Source organism: Trichomycterus rosablanca, chromosome 3 (assembly GCF_030014385.1).
Source record: "Trichomycterus rosablanca isolate fTriRos1 chromosome 3, fTriRos1.hap1, whole genome shotgun sequence".
Taxonomy (NCBI): Eukaryota; Metazoa; Chordata; class Actinopteri; order Siluriformes; family Trichomycteridae; genus Trichomycterus; species Trichomycterus rosablanca.
This window is the reverse complement of record NC_085990.1, coordinates 41,154,472-41,170,444: the sequence shown is the minus strand read 5'-3', so window position 1 is coordinate 41,170,444 and position 15,973 is coordinate 41,154,472. Positions and strand designations below refer to the sequence as shown.

Here is a 15,973-nt window from a genome sequence, read left to right as displayed (position 1 = left end):
AGCTGAGCCGTTGACTTCTAGGAGTCACTAGTTCAGGACGTGAATTGTGCAAAGCCGAAAAACAAGCATACAAAACGTTCTCATCACCTTAAGCAACCTCTTCTTTGTCTTATAGACGGTGAGCTCTCCTCTCCAGTCTCTTCAGCAGAGGACCTGGCTGATCCACTGGTCTCTCTTCGTCTTCTTCAACCACCCGAAAGGCCGAGACAACATCATTGAGCTTTTCCTCTACCAGCCACAGTAAGCACTGTTAACAGCTGCATTTTAGTGTCTGGGGATTTTATTTGGTTTAGGTTTGGTTTTAGTAAAGACGTGTCTTTGGGCCCAGGTTGAGAAACCCACCACAGGCCACAATCGAAACTGCTGATGTTGTGCCGACCAGTCCAGTGTCTCAGACCACTGCTTCAGGCGCGCACACACACACATTTAAACAAACATACAAGACCCAAGGGGCCAAAGTGAAAACAAGCTATCACGTTTCCCCGTTGAGTCCTGAGAAGAATAGATGGCTTTGCAGACAAGACGGCCTGAGCCAGGAACATGAGCTCTGACTCAGCTGAGTGCTGCGCATGAAAATTCAATAGTTTTCTACAGCGGGTAAAATAAAGACTTTAAAATGTTCTTATCATTGTAACAGTACAACCTGCTGGTGGGTCCAAAATAATCAATCAATCAGGGTCTTATGCAAATGATTTGTCTGGTTGATTTTCTGAGTGAAAACAAGTGGACATTTGCATTTATGGCAGTTTCATAAGCAAATTACAGTTGGGACTGAATACAAACCAAGCAATTAAGACTACAGGGAATTGCTCATGAGCCCAACATTTACAACCTGGCTTTGAACCAGTAACCTTCTGATTACAAGTCTAATAGGGCAGCACGGTGGCTAAGTGGGTAGCACTGTCGCCTCACAGCAAGAAGGTCCTGGGTTCAATCCCCAGGTGGGGCGGTCCGGGTCCTTTCTGTGTGGAATATGCATGTTCTCCTCGTGTCTGCGTGGGTTACCTCCGGGAGCTCCGGTTTCCTCCCACAGTCCAAAGACATGCAGGTGAGGTGAATTGAAGATACAAAATTGTTCAAGACTGTGTTCGATTTAAACTTCAACTGATGAATCTTGTGTAATGAGTAACTATCGTTCCTGTCATGAATGTTACCAAAATGTGTAACATGGCGTTAAAATCCTCCAAGTCTACAAGTCAACAAACAAGTCTAATACCTTGACCACTGTTACACTGTGGTGTTCTTCTAGAAACAAAAAAAACTGGTCAAGTATACTCTAGAATGAGCAACAACACAAGTGCTGTTTATTTATTAAGCATAACATGTTGGAAAAAAATTGGAATTTGGCAAAAATTGGAATTGTTTGTATAAAGGTTTGTTCCCTGTAGAAAATGAGCTAATGTATAAAAACAGCTGGCACATGCACACTAAGGTTGGGTCCAAAATCCATAAGGTGTACTTGAGGTGACACGTAATTTGCCAATGTGTGCTCTTATTAGGGATTCTATTCAGAAGCGGTTAGATAATTCTGAGACTGCAGTAGTCATTAAAAGTGGCGATTTGTGTTGCATTTGGAGAAACTTCTTGTTATATTAGTTGTATTCAGCTATTTAAATTGTTCTTGTTGCTAATAAATTTGCAGTGGCGGATGAACTGTGTAGCCATCCGAGGTACGATTTTAGACCGTAGAATCCCTACAGTTATATTTTATCCATCTGATCATTCTATTACAGTAGACCCTTGACTTACGAATTTAATTGGTTCCAAAGGGCTGTTCTTAAGTCAAAATGTTCCTTAGTTAAACCTATTTTTCCCATAAGAAATAATGTAAATACAATTAATCCGTGCCAGTACTCTTAAACCCACCCCCTTACCTAACCTTTCTAATGTCTAAAATTGTCTTTTTTGTTATAAATACAAATATATTTTCCCTTTAATCTTAAATTATAGAATAGACATTCCTGTAATAAACAGTAATAAACAACAATTCACAGTAGTACTGTACTGTACATAAACCCACATCACATTTCAGTACAGTACGTGTGCTGTACCAAACACCATAATACATTTCCTTTTTTTTTTATATAAAATGTATCTACTAGAAACAACAATAACTCTCATATTTCTCTATTATTTCCTTTATTTCAATAGTGTTGTATTTTGTAGGTGAGTTCCTTCTTCTCTCTCACTCACTGTCCCCGCTGTCTGATACACAGTGACAGCTACTGGCAGGAGTAATTATACAACAACAAATGTAATAGATTTTTTAATTTTTCAACACTAGGCTTTCTCTGCAGCTTCTTTGGGGACATTTTAATATTGAATTTTACAAAATAGAAAGAAAACACAGCAAAAACACTGTCCACTGTCCGAATGTTGGCTCACTGTATGTATATATAGAGTCAACTTGTTCGTGACGTTAGGTGTTTCGCGAATTTTGGTTCGTAATCCAAAATTAGTTCGGATAGTTCAAACAGATCGCTCGTAACCCGAAATGTTCGTATGGTAAACCGTTCGTAACTCAAGGGTCTACTGTACTATTCAAATATAATGGTAAAACAATTTCATAAAATATTACTACAAATATATTTTCATATTTCACTTTTGCTTTATAACATTTATGTTGACATTACTTCCTAACTGATTTGAAAGGCTTTTCAAATGCATTTTTGAGTAGAAAATGTTAATCATCTCTTTGTATTCAGTTAAAGCTTAGTACAGACCTGCAGACAGTCAACCCAAGCGCACTGCAATAAAGTCTACCTACCACAGGACTGTATATTCTTCTCTAATGTAGTTTTTGTGCCTAACCAAATGTGTGTGCTTAATACAAAGCATGACATGGCACCACACAAGATTAGGCTTATCTGTCTTTCAGCAGCCCCCCCCCCCCTGTGATTCCTACCTACGGAAGACCAGACCAGTAATTAGTAATAAGTACTTCACCATAGTGGCTGTAGTAAGGACAGCCTGAGGTTGCTTGTTGTGCAGCTGTATGCTGGAAAACCTCGACGAGGTTTGGCTCTTTTTCTGCATCGGTGACCGCTCGCTTCCTTTGGGCCGGATCCAGTGGGTCAGTGACCTGTGGTTGTTTGACCCACTGGCCGAGGCCGCAGCTCAGCATATGTCAGACCGTATCCACAGACTGCTGCTCTACTCTAAGACAGCTGGGTAGATGACACCGCTTTTGGATTCAGATGCTTATTATTCTAGTGGGCCTATTATACTACAGTAAACTCCTTCAAATGAGTACTTTTCATTTGTGGTTAAACTCTTTGTCACACATTTTTTTAGTACTGGCCGGCTACTTTTATAGGTCTTTTTTAACTCTAGAAAGTTCTCTCGCCTTCCGTGCCTGACACTTATTTTCACTGCAGCAGCCTCAAGGAAAGATTAGATATAACTTAGCCCACAAGTCAGTCTGTATATGGAAATGATTGTTTGGATGCTGAGTTTGGATACGCTGCATTATCATTTATCTCAGTGGAGTTATGTTCATATCGATTTGTGGTTTCATTTGAAGAAGACCTCCATTATGTATGATGATGTATAAATGTCAAGACTGTGTGACTCATCTCGAAGTCGTAACAATAGATTACTGAATAAAAATGAAAATGAAAATATGCCACTCCAGGCACCAAAAAATCAAGCAGCTCGGCTTTGTTTGTTGGTCTGTGAGCATCCATCTTGCTGTTGATCACATTCCAGATGTTTTCAATAAGGTTAAAGTCTGGGGTTTTGGGCTTGCCAATAATCTGGTGGTTCTCAATCCACACCTTGACTGGATTGTGTGGTGTCGTTAATTCTCAGAGATTCGGAAGCAAGTTTTCTTCACGGACAACCTTGTATGTAACCGGGTTTCCATCCAAACGTTTCGCAAGTGTAAAGCGCATTTATGAAATATCGGCAGAAAAGAGAGCGGAAAATGTTGCGTTTCCATCAACTACAGTTATGCGAAAAAACCTTTACATCACGTGAGAGACGTCGGGCAGAACGAGCAATGGCCCGTCTAATGTGGGCTCAAATCTCCGTGCCACGGCGACGTTCACCCCGCATCTGGGAACGTAAACGCACTAAACAATTTTGGGAGCACATTGTGCAGAACCATTTTTCAAACGAGCTTTGGATCTAGAATTCCAGAATGTCAAAATCAGCCTTTGATGAGCTATGCACCATGATCGGGTCATCTGTAGAGCCAAAAGTTTACAGTCACCGGCCACCCGTGCCAACTGAAAAGAGGATTGCTATTGCCTTGTACAAGCTGGCCACTTGTGCGGAGTACAGGGTAGTGGGCGAGACGTTCGGCGTAACAACAGTTCACCGTAGTGTATACGCCGTATGCCAAGCAATGACATCAAAACTAATTAAATATTACGTCGTATTACCGAATGCTCAGGAGGCAGAAGAAATAGCACAGTGTAATTATGCAGCGCACCACATACCACAGGTGTACGGTGCACTGGATGGTACACACATTCCAATCCTCAGCAGTCGGGTACAGGGAATATGTACATAGAAAGGGATGGCCATCGATTGTTTTGCAGGCACTTGTGTGGATGACCAGTTGTTGATTCGTGATGTATGTGTTGGCTCTCTCGGCAGCACACATAAGGAGCAGTTATTAAAAAATCACACCTTTTCAGGTACACTACACACGTTGACAGTCATTCCGTTTTTTATATATATATATATACTGTATATACAGGGGTTGGACAAAATAACTGAAACACCTGGTTTTAGACCACAATAATTTATTAGTATGGTGTAGGGCCTCCTTTTGCGGCCAATACAGCATCAATTCGTCTTGGAAATGACATATAGTCCTACACAGTGGTCAGAGGGATTTTAAGCCATTCTTCTTGCAGGATAGTGGCCAGGTCACTACGTGATGCTGGTGGAGGAAAACGTTTCCTGACTCGCTTCTCCAAAACACCCCAAAGTGGCTCAATAATATTTAGATCTGGTGACTGTGCAGGCCATGGGAGATGTTCAACTTCACTTTCATGTTCATCAAACCAATCTTTCACCAGTCTTGCTGTGTGTATTGGTGCATTGTCATCCTGATACACGGCACCGCCATTGGATGCACATGGTCCTCCAGAATGGTTCGGTAGTCCTTGGCAGTGACGCGCCCATCTAGCACAAGTATTGGGCCAAGGGAATGCCATGATATGGCAGCCCAAACCATCACTGATCCACCCCCATGCTTCACTCTGGGCATGCAACAGTCTGGGTGGTACGCTTCTTTGGGGCTTCTCCACACCGTAACTCTCCCGGATGTGGGGAAAACAGTAAAGGTGGACTCATCAGAGAACAATACATGTTTCACATTGTCCACAGCCCAAGATTTGCGCTCCTTGCACCATTGAAAAGTTTGGCATTGGCACGAGTGACCAAAGGTTTGGCTATAGCAGCCCGGCCGTGTATATTGACCCTGTGGAGCTCCCGACGGACAGTTCTGGTGGAAACAGGAGAGTTGAGGTGCACATTTAATTCTGCCGTGATTTGGGCAGCCGTGGTTTTATGTTTTTTGGATACAATCCGGGTTAGCACCCGAACATCCCTTTCAGACAGCTTCCTCTTGCGTCCACAGTTAATCCTGTTGGATGTGGTTTGTCCTTCTTGGTGGTATGCTGACATTACCCTGGATACCGTGGCTCTTGATACATCACAAAGACTTGCTGTCTTGGTCACAGATGCGCCAGCAAGACGTGCACCAACAATTTGTCCTCTTTTGAACTCTGGTATGTCACCCATAATGTTGTGTGCATTGCAATATTTTGAGCAAAACTGTGCTCTTACCCTGCTAATTGAACCTTCACACTCTGCTCTTACTGGTGCAATGTGCAATTAATGAAGATTGGCCACCAGACTGGTCCAATTTAGCCATGAAACCTCCCACACTAAAATGACAGGTGTTTCAGTTATTTTGTCCAACCCCTGTATATATATATGCGTGTGTGACTTAGAGCTTAAAACTTCATCGTTTATTCGCAAAACCCGTTTCCATCCCCTTTTTCCGCATTTCGGTGATGCGATATTCTAACTTTTCCACCTCGTTCAAGCGTGAAAACTTTTTTTGCAATATTTGGGTCTTTTTTCGAATTTTGAGCTTTTCCATCCAGGTTTTTTAATGTGCATTTTCAAAATTCGCAAAAAGTTGGTGGATGGAAAACGGTCTTGTGACTTGATTCATGCATCCTTCACAAAGACAAATCTGCCCAATTCCAGTTTGATGAAGGACCCACAACCCATCATCGATCCTCCACCAAATTTTACAGGGATGCGAAGCACTTTGTAGGCCCCGTCAGGTCTCTGATATACAACCAGGTTTTGAGCTAAGAGGAAAATCGGACTTACCAGAGATGACCAGTTCTTCAGTTATCTATGGTCCAATCCTCATCATCTATTGCAAAGGCTGGCTTTTCTGATGCATGTGAGGAGCAAAGGTTAGCCCATCATATCTAATCCCACAGAAAAAGAGTTCAAATGGACTTGGCCTCCAAATTCCACAGATATCAATCTGAGTGATCATCTGTGGGATGTGCTGGACAAACAGGTTAGATCTCTGAGGCCTCCAGCATGTAACTTGAGAGCCAGATACCACAGGACACCTTCAGAGGTCTTGTGGAGTCCATGTCTAGATGAGTCAGCTGTTTTGGCGGCACAAGCTAAACCTACACAATGTTAGGCAGTTTCGTTTAATATTAGGTCTGATTGAAACTATTTACTTTATCTGCAGGGTGGCATGGAGGTTAAGTGGGTAGCACTGTCGCCTCACAGAAAGAAGGTCCTGGGTTTGATCCCCAGGTGGGGAGGTCAGGGTCCTTTCTGTGTGGAGTTTGCATGTTCTCCCTGTGTCTGCGTGGGTTTCCTCCTGGTGCTTCGGTTTCCTCCCACAGTCCAAAGACATGCAAGTGAGGTGAATTGGAGACACTAAATTGTCCATGACTGTGTTCGATATAACCGTGTGAACTGATGAACCTTGTGTAATGAGTAACTACTGTTACTGTCATGAATGTAACCAAAGTGTAAAACATGATGTTAAAATCCTAATAAACACACAAACAAACTCTATCTGCATGCATATACACCAAAGTTGATCTATGATGTAGGTCAGGGGTGGAGGACCTTCCCCATTGGAGACCAGATTAATTTTTACATATCTGATCACAGACTACACGTACAGTAGGTCCTCGACTTATGTCGGAGATCCGTTCCTACAGATGCGACGTAGCGTGATTTTCGCCGTGTCAGAACACACCTACATAAGCACCTACGTCACTCACATGGAGCACATACAACGCCGTCTTCCTCGTATAGCGCCGCGTGACGACGTATTCGTCCACTCCACTCGCCAACTAGTTCCCGCGTGAACTTTGTTTTTATGTCGCAAACGCCGTATGTCGGAATGACGGCACAAAACTTTCTTAATACATGTATGGGAGATGGCGACGTAACCACGAAACGCCGTATGTCGAGTCCGCCGTAACCCGAGGACTTACTGTATAGTCAGCTAATATGGGCATAATAAATACATGGTGCTGATAGCATTCAATTGATCTCAGACTTACCTTCTCACAATTTCACTGCGATAGTGGAGAATGTCTGGTCTTGACCAGCTGTGGGATATCCGGCGGCAACTGGTTCTCCAGACTGATGTCTTCTAGGCTTTTTTAATGTATTTTTTATTAGGAAATTCATGTGCACTTATGTTTTGTTCATAGAAACATAGGCGGCAAAGACTAACGTTCTAATACAGTTTTAGATTTTCTTGAGCTAGTTCTTGTGCAGCAGCAACTATGGACTCATTAAGAAAACGGTCTTCAGTATAAGGTTCAGTCACTTCCCGATCAGTTCACTCACTGCATGACTCACCTCAGTCATGCTGTCCAGCTTCTTTTTTGGGTCGCTTGATGGAAACCTGCCCTCCAATCAATTTACTCTTAGAACTTTTATTTTGAGAACGTTAATCATACGTTTAATATTGTGTTATAAACTGACACAAATGTGTTAAAGATTGCATTAAAATTATCGCGTATCTTGAGATTTGCAATGGCTGTGGTCCCCTTATCGACTTTCCTGCTCTTTAACATTTTTGCAAACCTGAACAGACTCACTTGATGCCAGGAAGATGCAGCTAATTGGATGAACACAGTCATGGTTCTCACTAGGGTTGGGCGGTATTACGGTATACCGCGGTATTTAAAAATGGTGACGGTATTTAAAAAATGTGAAGCGCCAAATTTCTGCTTAAGGTCCACCTTGAAAACAGACACTTGAAGACCTGCGCGCATCCAAAATAAGGGAGGGGCGGGAGTTGTAGGTGGTTGGAGCTCACTGATTGGTTGTGGGGGTGCTCACTTTTTGAGGCGATAACGCAAAAGCTAGGGAGCTCTCTACATAGGGTGTGTTCAAACACCTAGTGAGCTGCCTTGTTGTCTTACTGCCTACATAGGCAGCTGCCTCAGTAGAGAGGATTCTAATAAGTCCATGACTTATTACAAGGCAGGTTATTCGAACGCGCTACTTAGACAGCGATTCCATCGGGTTTTGCTTGCTAAGCTAACAGTTAGTATCTTGCCATTCAAAACCATGGGATGGGGTGGCACAACGCGCTGGCATGTCAATATAACATCTGTGTACCGAATACGGTTACATTCACTGACAAGCCCGAACTTGCAAAAAAACACACTTGTGCAAGTTTATACAATATAATATTACCTGTGTGTGTGTGTGAGCTCACTCTTCGCGATACTCGGATTTCGGATTTGAATTCCGACAATAAACAGCTTTTATTATGACTGATTAATTCCCTGTACTGATGTGAAGCAGAATTGGTGTATTACAGCCAATAAGAACGGCGCAAAAATGAAAAGAACATATAAAACATATATATAACGGTTCCCAGAGATGCAACTCGGTTCATTTGAAAGAGCCGTTCAATAGAATCGGATCGCTCGCGAACGACCCATTACTAACAGAGAGACGTCCCCCCCACGTGGTAATACCGTATACCGCTGTATTTTATGAAGACGGTATGACGGTATGAAAATCGGCAATATCGCCCAACCCTAGTCCTCACAGCCGGCTAATAACACTTAATTATGAGTGGCAGCTCATACCAGCGGTGATTGCGTAAAGCCCAAACATACAGCCAATAAAATCGAGGAAATATCTGGCAGGCCATATATGGTTAATCGAGGGGCTGTATACGGCCCACGGGCCGGAAGGTTCCCCACCCCTGATGTAGGTGCAAACAGGAAAGATTATACGGATGTTATACCGCCCTGACCCTTGCTGAGTGGATTTTGTTTCACTTAACCTGCCTCTTAATCCCAACCCCCCACATACTTTGTGAAATTGAAACAGCATTGCCATTTACTTCTCTCTGCCTAGCCTTTAAATCCTTTAAGTTTTAAGTCCGAGCTTTTGAGTGTGACCAGCAATTGATTTGAAATTGCTTTATTTAATAGCATATTAAGATACATTACACAACGTAAATGCCTAAAATAGTATCATGACTCAGCCTGGTGATCAGCAACCCCTCCGGAGAGGGAGTAGGTGTACGTTAATCAGAAACATAGCACAAAGAGTTGTGGTTCGCTACAGACTCACACCACTACAAAGCAATAAGAGAGAAGGAAAAGGCTACGCCACTGCTGTTTTTAGCTCCTACTTCTGAAGTGCCACAGACCCCTTATTCCTTTAATTGTTTTGACTAATTAAACCGTCCACTAGCCCTCCACCTCCTTAAAACATGTGTTTCTTCGTCAGACCCAAGGCAAAGTATGTTGACTTCCTCTTTGAAATTCATTTTGATCCTCAAAGGAGGAAGAGGAGGGGGGGCGACAGGGTCAAAGATGTTCGTTTTGATACCGAGGAACGGATATTATCCTTTCAATCGGCTCGATATGTTAAGTGCACCTAAAAAGGAGTTCTCAGACTTAATGACAAGGCATCTGTTGTATGCTTATGAGAGAAAGCCGGTCTGTCCTCAGAGAGAACTTTGTGTTGGGTTGTAATGGCAGTGCTACTCAACGCTCTGTTTCGCACTCAGCCTACAGCTAGTTGACCTGTGGCTGAAAAACAAGCCCCTGGTGGCTAGTATTTCAGCTACTGGCCAGTGATCCGTATCTAGCCTGGGTTCCATGTCTTTCCACTAGTGAACAGAGATGCTTTCAGTGTTGCCTCTCTCTCTCTCTCTCTCTCTTTCTCTCACTCTCTCTAAGCAAATTCTAGAAGAGCTGAGATTTTTAATGTGACCTATAATCTGTACAATTCAATTTAAAAACAAATTGAAATTGTTTAGAAGGGGAAAAAAAATGAAATAATGTGGTTGCATGTGTTCACGGTGGCTAAGTGGGTAGCACTGTCGCCTCACAGCAAGAAGGTCCTGGGTTCGATCCCCAGGTGGGGCGGTCCGGGTCCTTTCTGTGTGGAGTTTGCATGTTCTCCCCGTGTCCGCGTGGGTTTCCTCCGGGTGCTCCGGTTTCCTCCCACAGTCCTAAGACATGCAAGTGAAGTGAATTGGAGATACTAAATTGTCCACGACTGTGTTCGATATAACCTTGAGAAGTGATGAATCTTGTGTAATGAGTAACTACCGTTCCTGTCATGAATGTTACCAAAGTGTAAAACATGACGTTAAAATTCTAATAAAACAAAACAAAACAAAAAGCATGTGTTCACATCCTCTTATTATGGGGCACATGGCTCTGTTTAGAATGAACCAATCACATTCAAGCTTATTTGAAACAGTTGCCATCAATTAAAGTGACAGATTTTTCTGTGGTGTAGTGTGCTGACGATTTTTGATGTATGTGTTTACGTATTGAGTGCATTTTGTCCATGGAAAAGTGTGCATCTCTACACATGTGATCATCAACACGCACATCATTTAATTTATGAGTGTTATTTAATAACTGCTGTAAAATGTGGCAATTTTCTTTTAAAATCCATTAAATCTGCATTTTTTTTTAAAAAGCAAGGTCTGTAAAAATAAGCACATTTTCCAATGAATTTAGTACGGCCCTAATTATAACAGCGTAGTATGATAGTATAGATGGTAAGGGGGTGCTTCGCTCTTATTGAGACATTTTTTGTCAGAGTTTTCTTTCTCTGCCAATTCCTAAGTGTTTTACCTTCTGTGTTGTGTGTTTTTTAGGTATCTCAACGCCATTCAGACCATGTGCCCACACATTCTTCGCTACCTGACCACAGCCGTCATCACCAACAAGGATGTACGCAAGCGCAGGCAGGTGCTGAAGGATCTGGTCAAAGTTATTCAGCAGGTAATGGTCTGAGGTTTCTTACCCTCTAGCTCATGTTTACTCAGATGGAAACTTTCTCCTGTATGAGAAACAATGCAAAATGAGTCATGTGGCTGTTCCTTTGTTAGAATTTGAGCCTACCAATCAGCATTAAGAATAGTGGGAAAATCACTTTTGACATACACTGTAATCTTCTATGCTGTTTGTCTTTTATAATACGTGATTTAAATTAGGCCTTGCCATGGCAGCTAAACAATAGACTGGTTCATATCATGTGAAAACAACCAACAGTCAATGGATTTGCATTTTTGGAACCATTTGGAAAAGATTAGCTCACTCAGTACATTTACATTTTTAGCATTTAGCAGACACTCTTATCCAGAGCGACTTACAGAAGTGCCTCCACAGTAACTCTAGTTTAAGTAGACAGCAGTTCAAGAATATAAATCTGCTAAAAGTCTGTTAGAATAAAGGCTTTTTATTATAAATATATAAATAAGATGCTATAGAAGGTTAGTAAGTGCATCTTATTGCTCAGCTTAGGTGCTTAGTGAAGAGGTGGATCTTTAATCGTCTTTTAAAGACAGTTAGAGACTGAGATCTATGAACGGACAGGGAAAGTTCGTTCCACCACTTGGGTGCCAGTACAGAAAAGAGCCTTGATGCGTGTCTTCCTCGACTTCTAGGTGGAGAATCGAGGCAAGCAAGACTAGTAACTTGAAGGTTGTGTGGTACAGTCTGGGATTTTATGAGTTCTCTAAGGTAACTTGAGGCTGGTCCATTTTTGGCTTTGTAGGCGAGCATCAGTGTTTTAAACTGAATGTGTGCAGCTACAGGAAGCCAGTGAAGAGAACGCAGCAGTGGGGTGATGTGGCAGTGCTTTGGTTGGTTGAAAATCAGGCAGGCAGCTGCATTTTGGATCAGTTGAAGGGGTTTAATACAGGACATCAATAAATATAAGTAGCTCATCATCCCCCCCAGTCTAGTCATATCCAATTACTCGATTGTGTTTGACTAAAACACATGCAGCAGCCAATCACGCACTGATCTCTAGTATTCCATACCTCTGATTCAGGCGGCGTTGATCAGCCAGCAGAGGTCGTTATCGTATCAGTTATGAGGAATCCCCTCCAACATCCAACCCTAACAGACAAGCCAATCAGTGTCTGTGTAGGCGCCCAGCCTGTCGGTAATAGAGCTGAGATTCAAGCTTGTGCCCTCGAGCTGTGGTGTGCTCGCGGGTTTTACCGCTGCGCCACCGCAGTATCCGAAGTTTACAAGGTTTAAGTTCATACAATCTACACAGTCCTGGGAAGTCTTGACACTTGGAGAAACAGTCTTTGTATGTTGGACTTACTCTGCATGAACTCTGAGGGGTTCTGTCCAGGTTCCTGCTCCGGTACACCGCGTCTCCAACTTATTATGTTTGATGAATGGTGTTGGGCAGTCGGATTTCAGCTTTGCAGTGACTCGTCATCCCACAACAGTAGCGTCTGTGGCGATCAGCGTCATAAAAATCTGACTATGAAGCGTCTCCAGCTGTGTAATCTCTTCAACATGTGGCCCAGTGCATTCACCTTTTTACACAACTAATAGTTTGTTAATATAATACATGTTTAAAAGGGCTAAAACATAATTTGGAAATGTGTTTTTTATAATTGTAAAAGTGAATGATTTTTAAATTATACAAACCAAGTTACCCAAGAAACGAATAATCTAACACCACAAACGGTCTAACAGCATTTACATTTACATGGGCAAGTGGCAAGGCAGTTGTAGCCTAGTGGTTAAAGTACTGGACTAGTAATCAGAAGATCGCTGGTTCAAGCCCAACCACTGCCAGGTTGCTGCTGTTGGGCCCTTGAGCAAGGTTCCTAACCTTCAATTGCTCAGACTGTACACCGTCACAGCACTGTAAGTTGCTTTGGATAGAAGCGTCTGCTAAATGCTGAAAAATGTAAATGTAAAACCTGGCAGTGGTGGCATTTGAACCGGCAACCTTCCGATTACTAGTCCAGCACCTTAACCACTAAGCTGCAACTGCTAGATTTCAAAGAGATATCTGCCCAATAGTAAAATTTCTTCAAGGGATCATTGACTACTTGGCCAGGTCAGTGCTCATGGCTTTACAATATAACTCTACATATATGGGATTTATTGGAGGGTAGCCAGGAGGATACCAGTGCCAACCAAAAGACACATCAGTTCTCATCTGGATAATCTTAAAACCCTTCAGGATAATGTTTTAGGACAGATTAATCAAAACTGGAGCTTCTGGGCCAACAGAGATCTTATTTGTTGCATATAGCAAACACAGCATTTCATAGTAAGAGCATTATAAGCCTAGTAAGGCAGTTGTAGCCTAGTGTTTAAGGTACTGGACTAGTAATCCAAAGGTCGCTGGTTCAAGCCCCACCACTTCCAGGTTGCCACTGTTGGGCTCTTGAGCAAGACCCTTAACCCTCAATTGCTTACTGTCACAGTACTGTAAGTCGCTTTGGATAAAAGCGTCTGCTAAATGCTGAAAATGTAAAACGTAAATGTAAATTATAACATTTAAATGCTGCATAGTATGATAGTATGGATGGTATGGGGGTGCTTTGCTGTGTCAGGACTTGCTGTTTTTGAGAAAATTTTACTTGAAAGGACAGTATTAGACTGTTTGTCCATGAGTTAAAGCTGAGATGTAATTGAGTTATGGACCGAGGTAATACATCAAAATATAGTCAGGATCTGAGTGACTGACTAGACTAAACCTTATTTCCTCTTCTTCTTAAAGTCCCAACTTAAGCAGAAATATTCTGTTGCAAGTGAGCAGTTCATATTTAAGTTCCTAACATTTTGTCTAATTTTAAGCTAAGATAACTGGTCTGATTTCTTCACAGCAAATAAAAATATTAGTCTGTCATTGATGCTTAGAGTAGCAAAATCAGTTAAGAGGCGTTTACTTTTTTATATGGGGTCTGTCTAAGTAGAGAGGATTGTAATAAGAAATCGAACTTATAAGGCCGGTTATTTAGACGCACTACTTCTACTTTGATTACGTCACTGCAGCTTTACACAGTTAGCCTCGGGCCATTCAAACCAATGGGCTGACGCGACACAACCCACTAGCATTCCAGCTAACATCTCCCTCTGTGTACTAAAAATGGTTCAATTGTCAAACCTGAATTGGCAAATAAATCACACATGTACACCTTTATACAAATGAAACCAATGAGTCCAATGCTCCCCGTTCGTCTGCCATATTAAAATTTTTCAGTGAGAAAAGTGGTGCCACATTGAATGCTGGGAATGCCTTCACCCTGAGGAAGCTTTGGATGCTCCCTCGTTATTCAGTCAGATTATCGCTCAGGATTAAGGCACCTCAGTAGGCAGCATTTTTTAAGGTATCTAAGAATTTAGACAGTCGCCTTCTCAGTATCATGCATAGGATGACATAAAATGTTGTCTATGTAGAGAGCTCGCTAGGTTTTCAGACAGACCCCGTGGTTGGTGTATCCTGAATACCTTATTTCTTTGAGGAAATTCAATTGAAATGATTCAATGTGTTGAATATTTAATGTTTAATAAGACAGGTGGTTAAAAAGAGGGTTATTACTTTTTTTACATTACTGTATGTTTTGGGATTACACAAAAGCTACCCAGCCTGAAGAATTGGATGGATCATATGTACATTTGCATTACATTTACAATTTCATCATTTAGCAGGTGCTTTTATCGAAAGTGACTTACAAATATGACTACATAGGCCTTCCACGGTGGCTAAGTGGGTAGCAGTGTTGCCTCACAGCAAGAAGGTCCTGGGTTCTATCCCTAGGTGGGGCGGTCCGGGTCCTTTCTGTGTGCAGTTTGCATGTTCTCCCTGTGTCCGCGTGGTTTTCCTGTGGGTGCTCCGGTTTCCTCCGACTGTCCAAAGACATGCAAGTGAGGTGAATTGGAGACCCTAAAATTGTCCATGACTGTGTTCGATATAACCTTGTGAACTGATGAATCTTGTGTGATGAGTAACTACCGTTCCTGTCGTGAATGTAACCAAAGAGTAAAACATGATGTTAAAATCCTAATAAATAAATAGAATACAATTCAAGCAGTTGAGGGTTAAGGGCCTTGGGCTTCAACCAGCAACCTTCTGATTAGTAGTCCAGTGCCTTAACCGCTGAGCCACCCATGCCCAGCATATTTACTTTTCAGTAATAATGAGCTGTTAGAAGAGAAATGTGATCCATATTTTGTCTTTTTCAGGAGTCCTACACCTACAAAGACCCCATTACCGAGTTCGTGGAGTGCTTGTATGTGAACTTCGATTTCGATAGCGCTCAGAAGAAGCTCAGAGAGTGCGAGTCGGTAAGTTCCAGCTGACTTCCTTATATTTATTAGCTTGTTTATGGGGTCATTCCCAAAACCATTGTGCTTACACACGGGCCAAGTGATTCTGCAGTGTTGGGCTGGTTTAGGATCTTTTACTGCCTCATTGAAGCTTAAAATGGAGCGTCTTTCCAAAAAGCCCTAACGTCTTTAAACCAGACGAGCGCATGCAGCCTGACTCTTCTAACCACAAAATCTATTCAATTTGCTTCCATGACGCTTCGACTTTTCCCTAACGACGAGCTTGTAATGAAACCGCGCGTGGCCCTGAGCTGCGGCTGGTCAGCAGAGTCGGATGAACTTTCCCAGCCGGCGGTGAGACTCATTACTGA

At 42.3% G+C, this 15,973-nt stretch overlaps 1 protein-coding gene across 1 annotated transcript in view; it reads left to right on the top strand.

Moving 5' to 3' along the window:
- eif3ea (eukaryotic translation initiation factor 3, subunit E, a) overlaps nucleotides 1–15,973 on the top strand; it is a 72,262-nt gene that overhangs the window by 25,656 nt on the left and 30,633 nt on the right. The window contains exons 7-9 of the mRNA XM_062991325.1: nucleotides 116–240; nucleotides 11,168–11,294; nucleotides 15,519–15,620. Of these exons, the coding sequence (XP_062847395.1) occupies nucleotides 116–240; nucleotides 11,168–11,294; nucleotides 15,519–15,620 (354 nt within the window). The remainder of the gene's footprint in view (nucleotides 1–115; nucleotides 241–11,167; nucleotides 11,295–15,518; nucleotides 15,621–15,973) is intronic.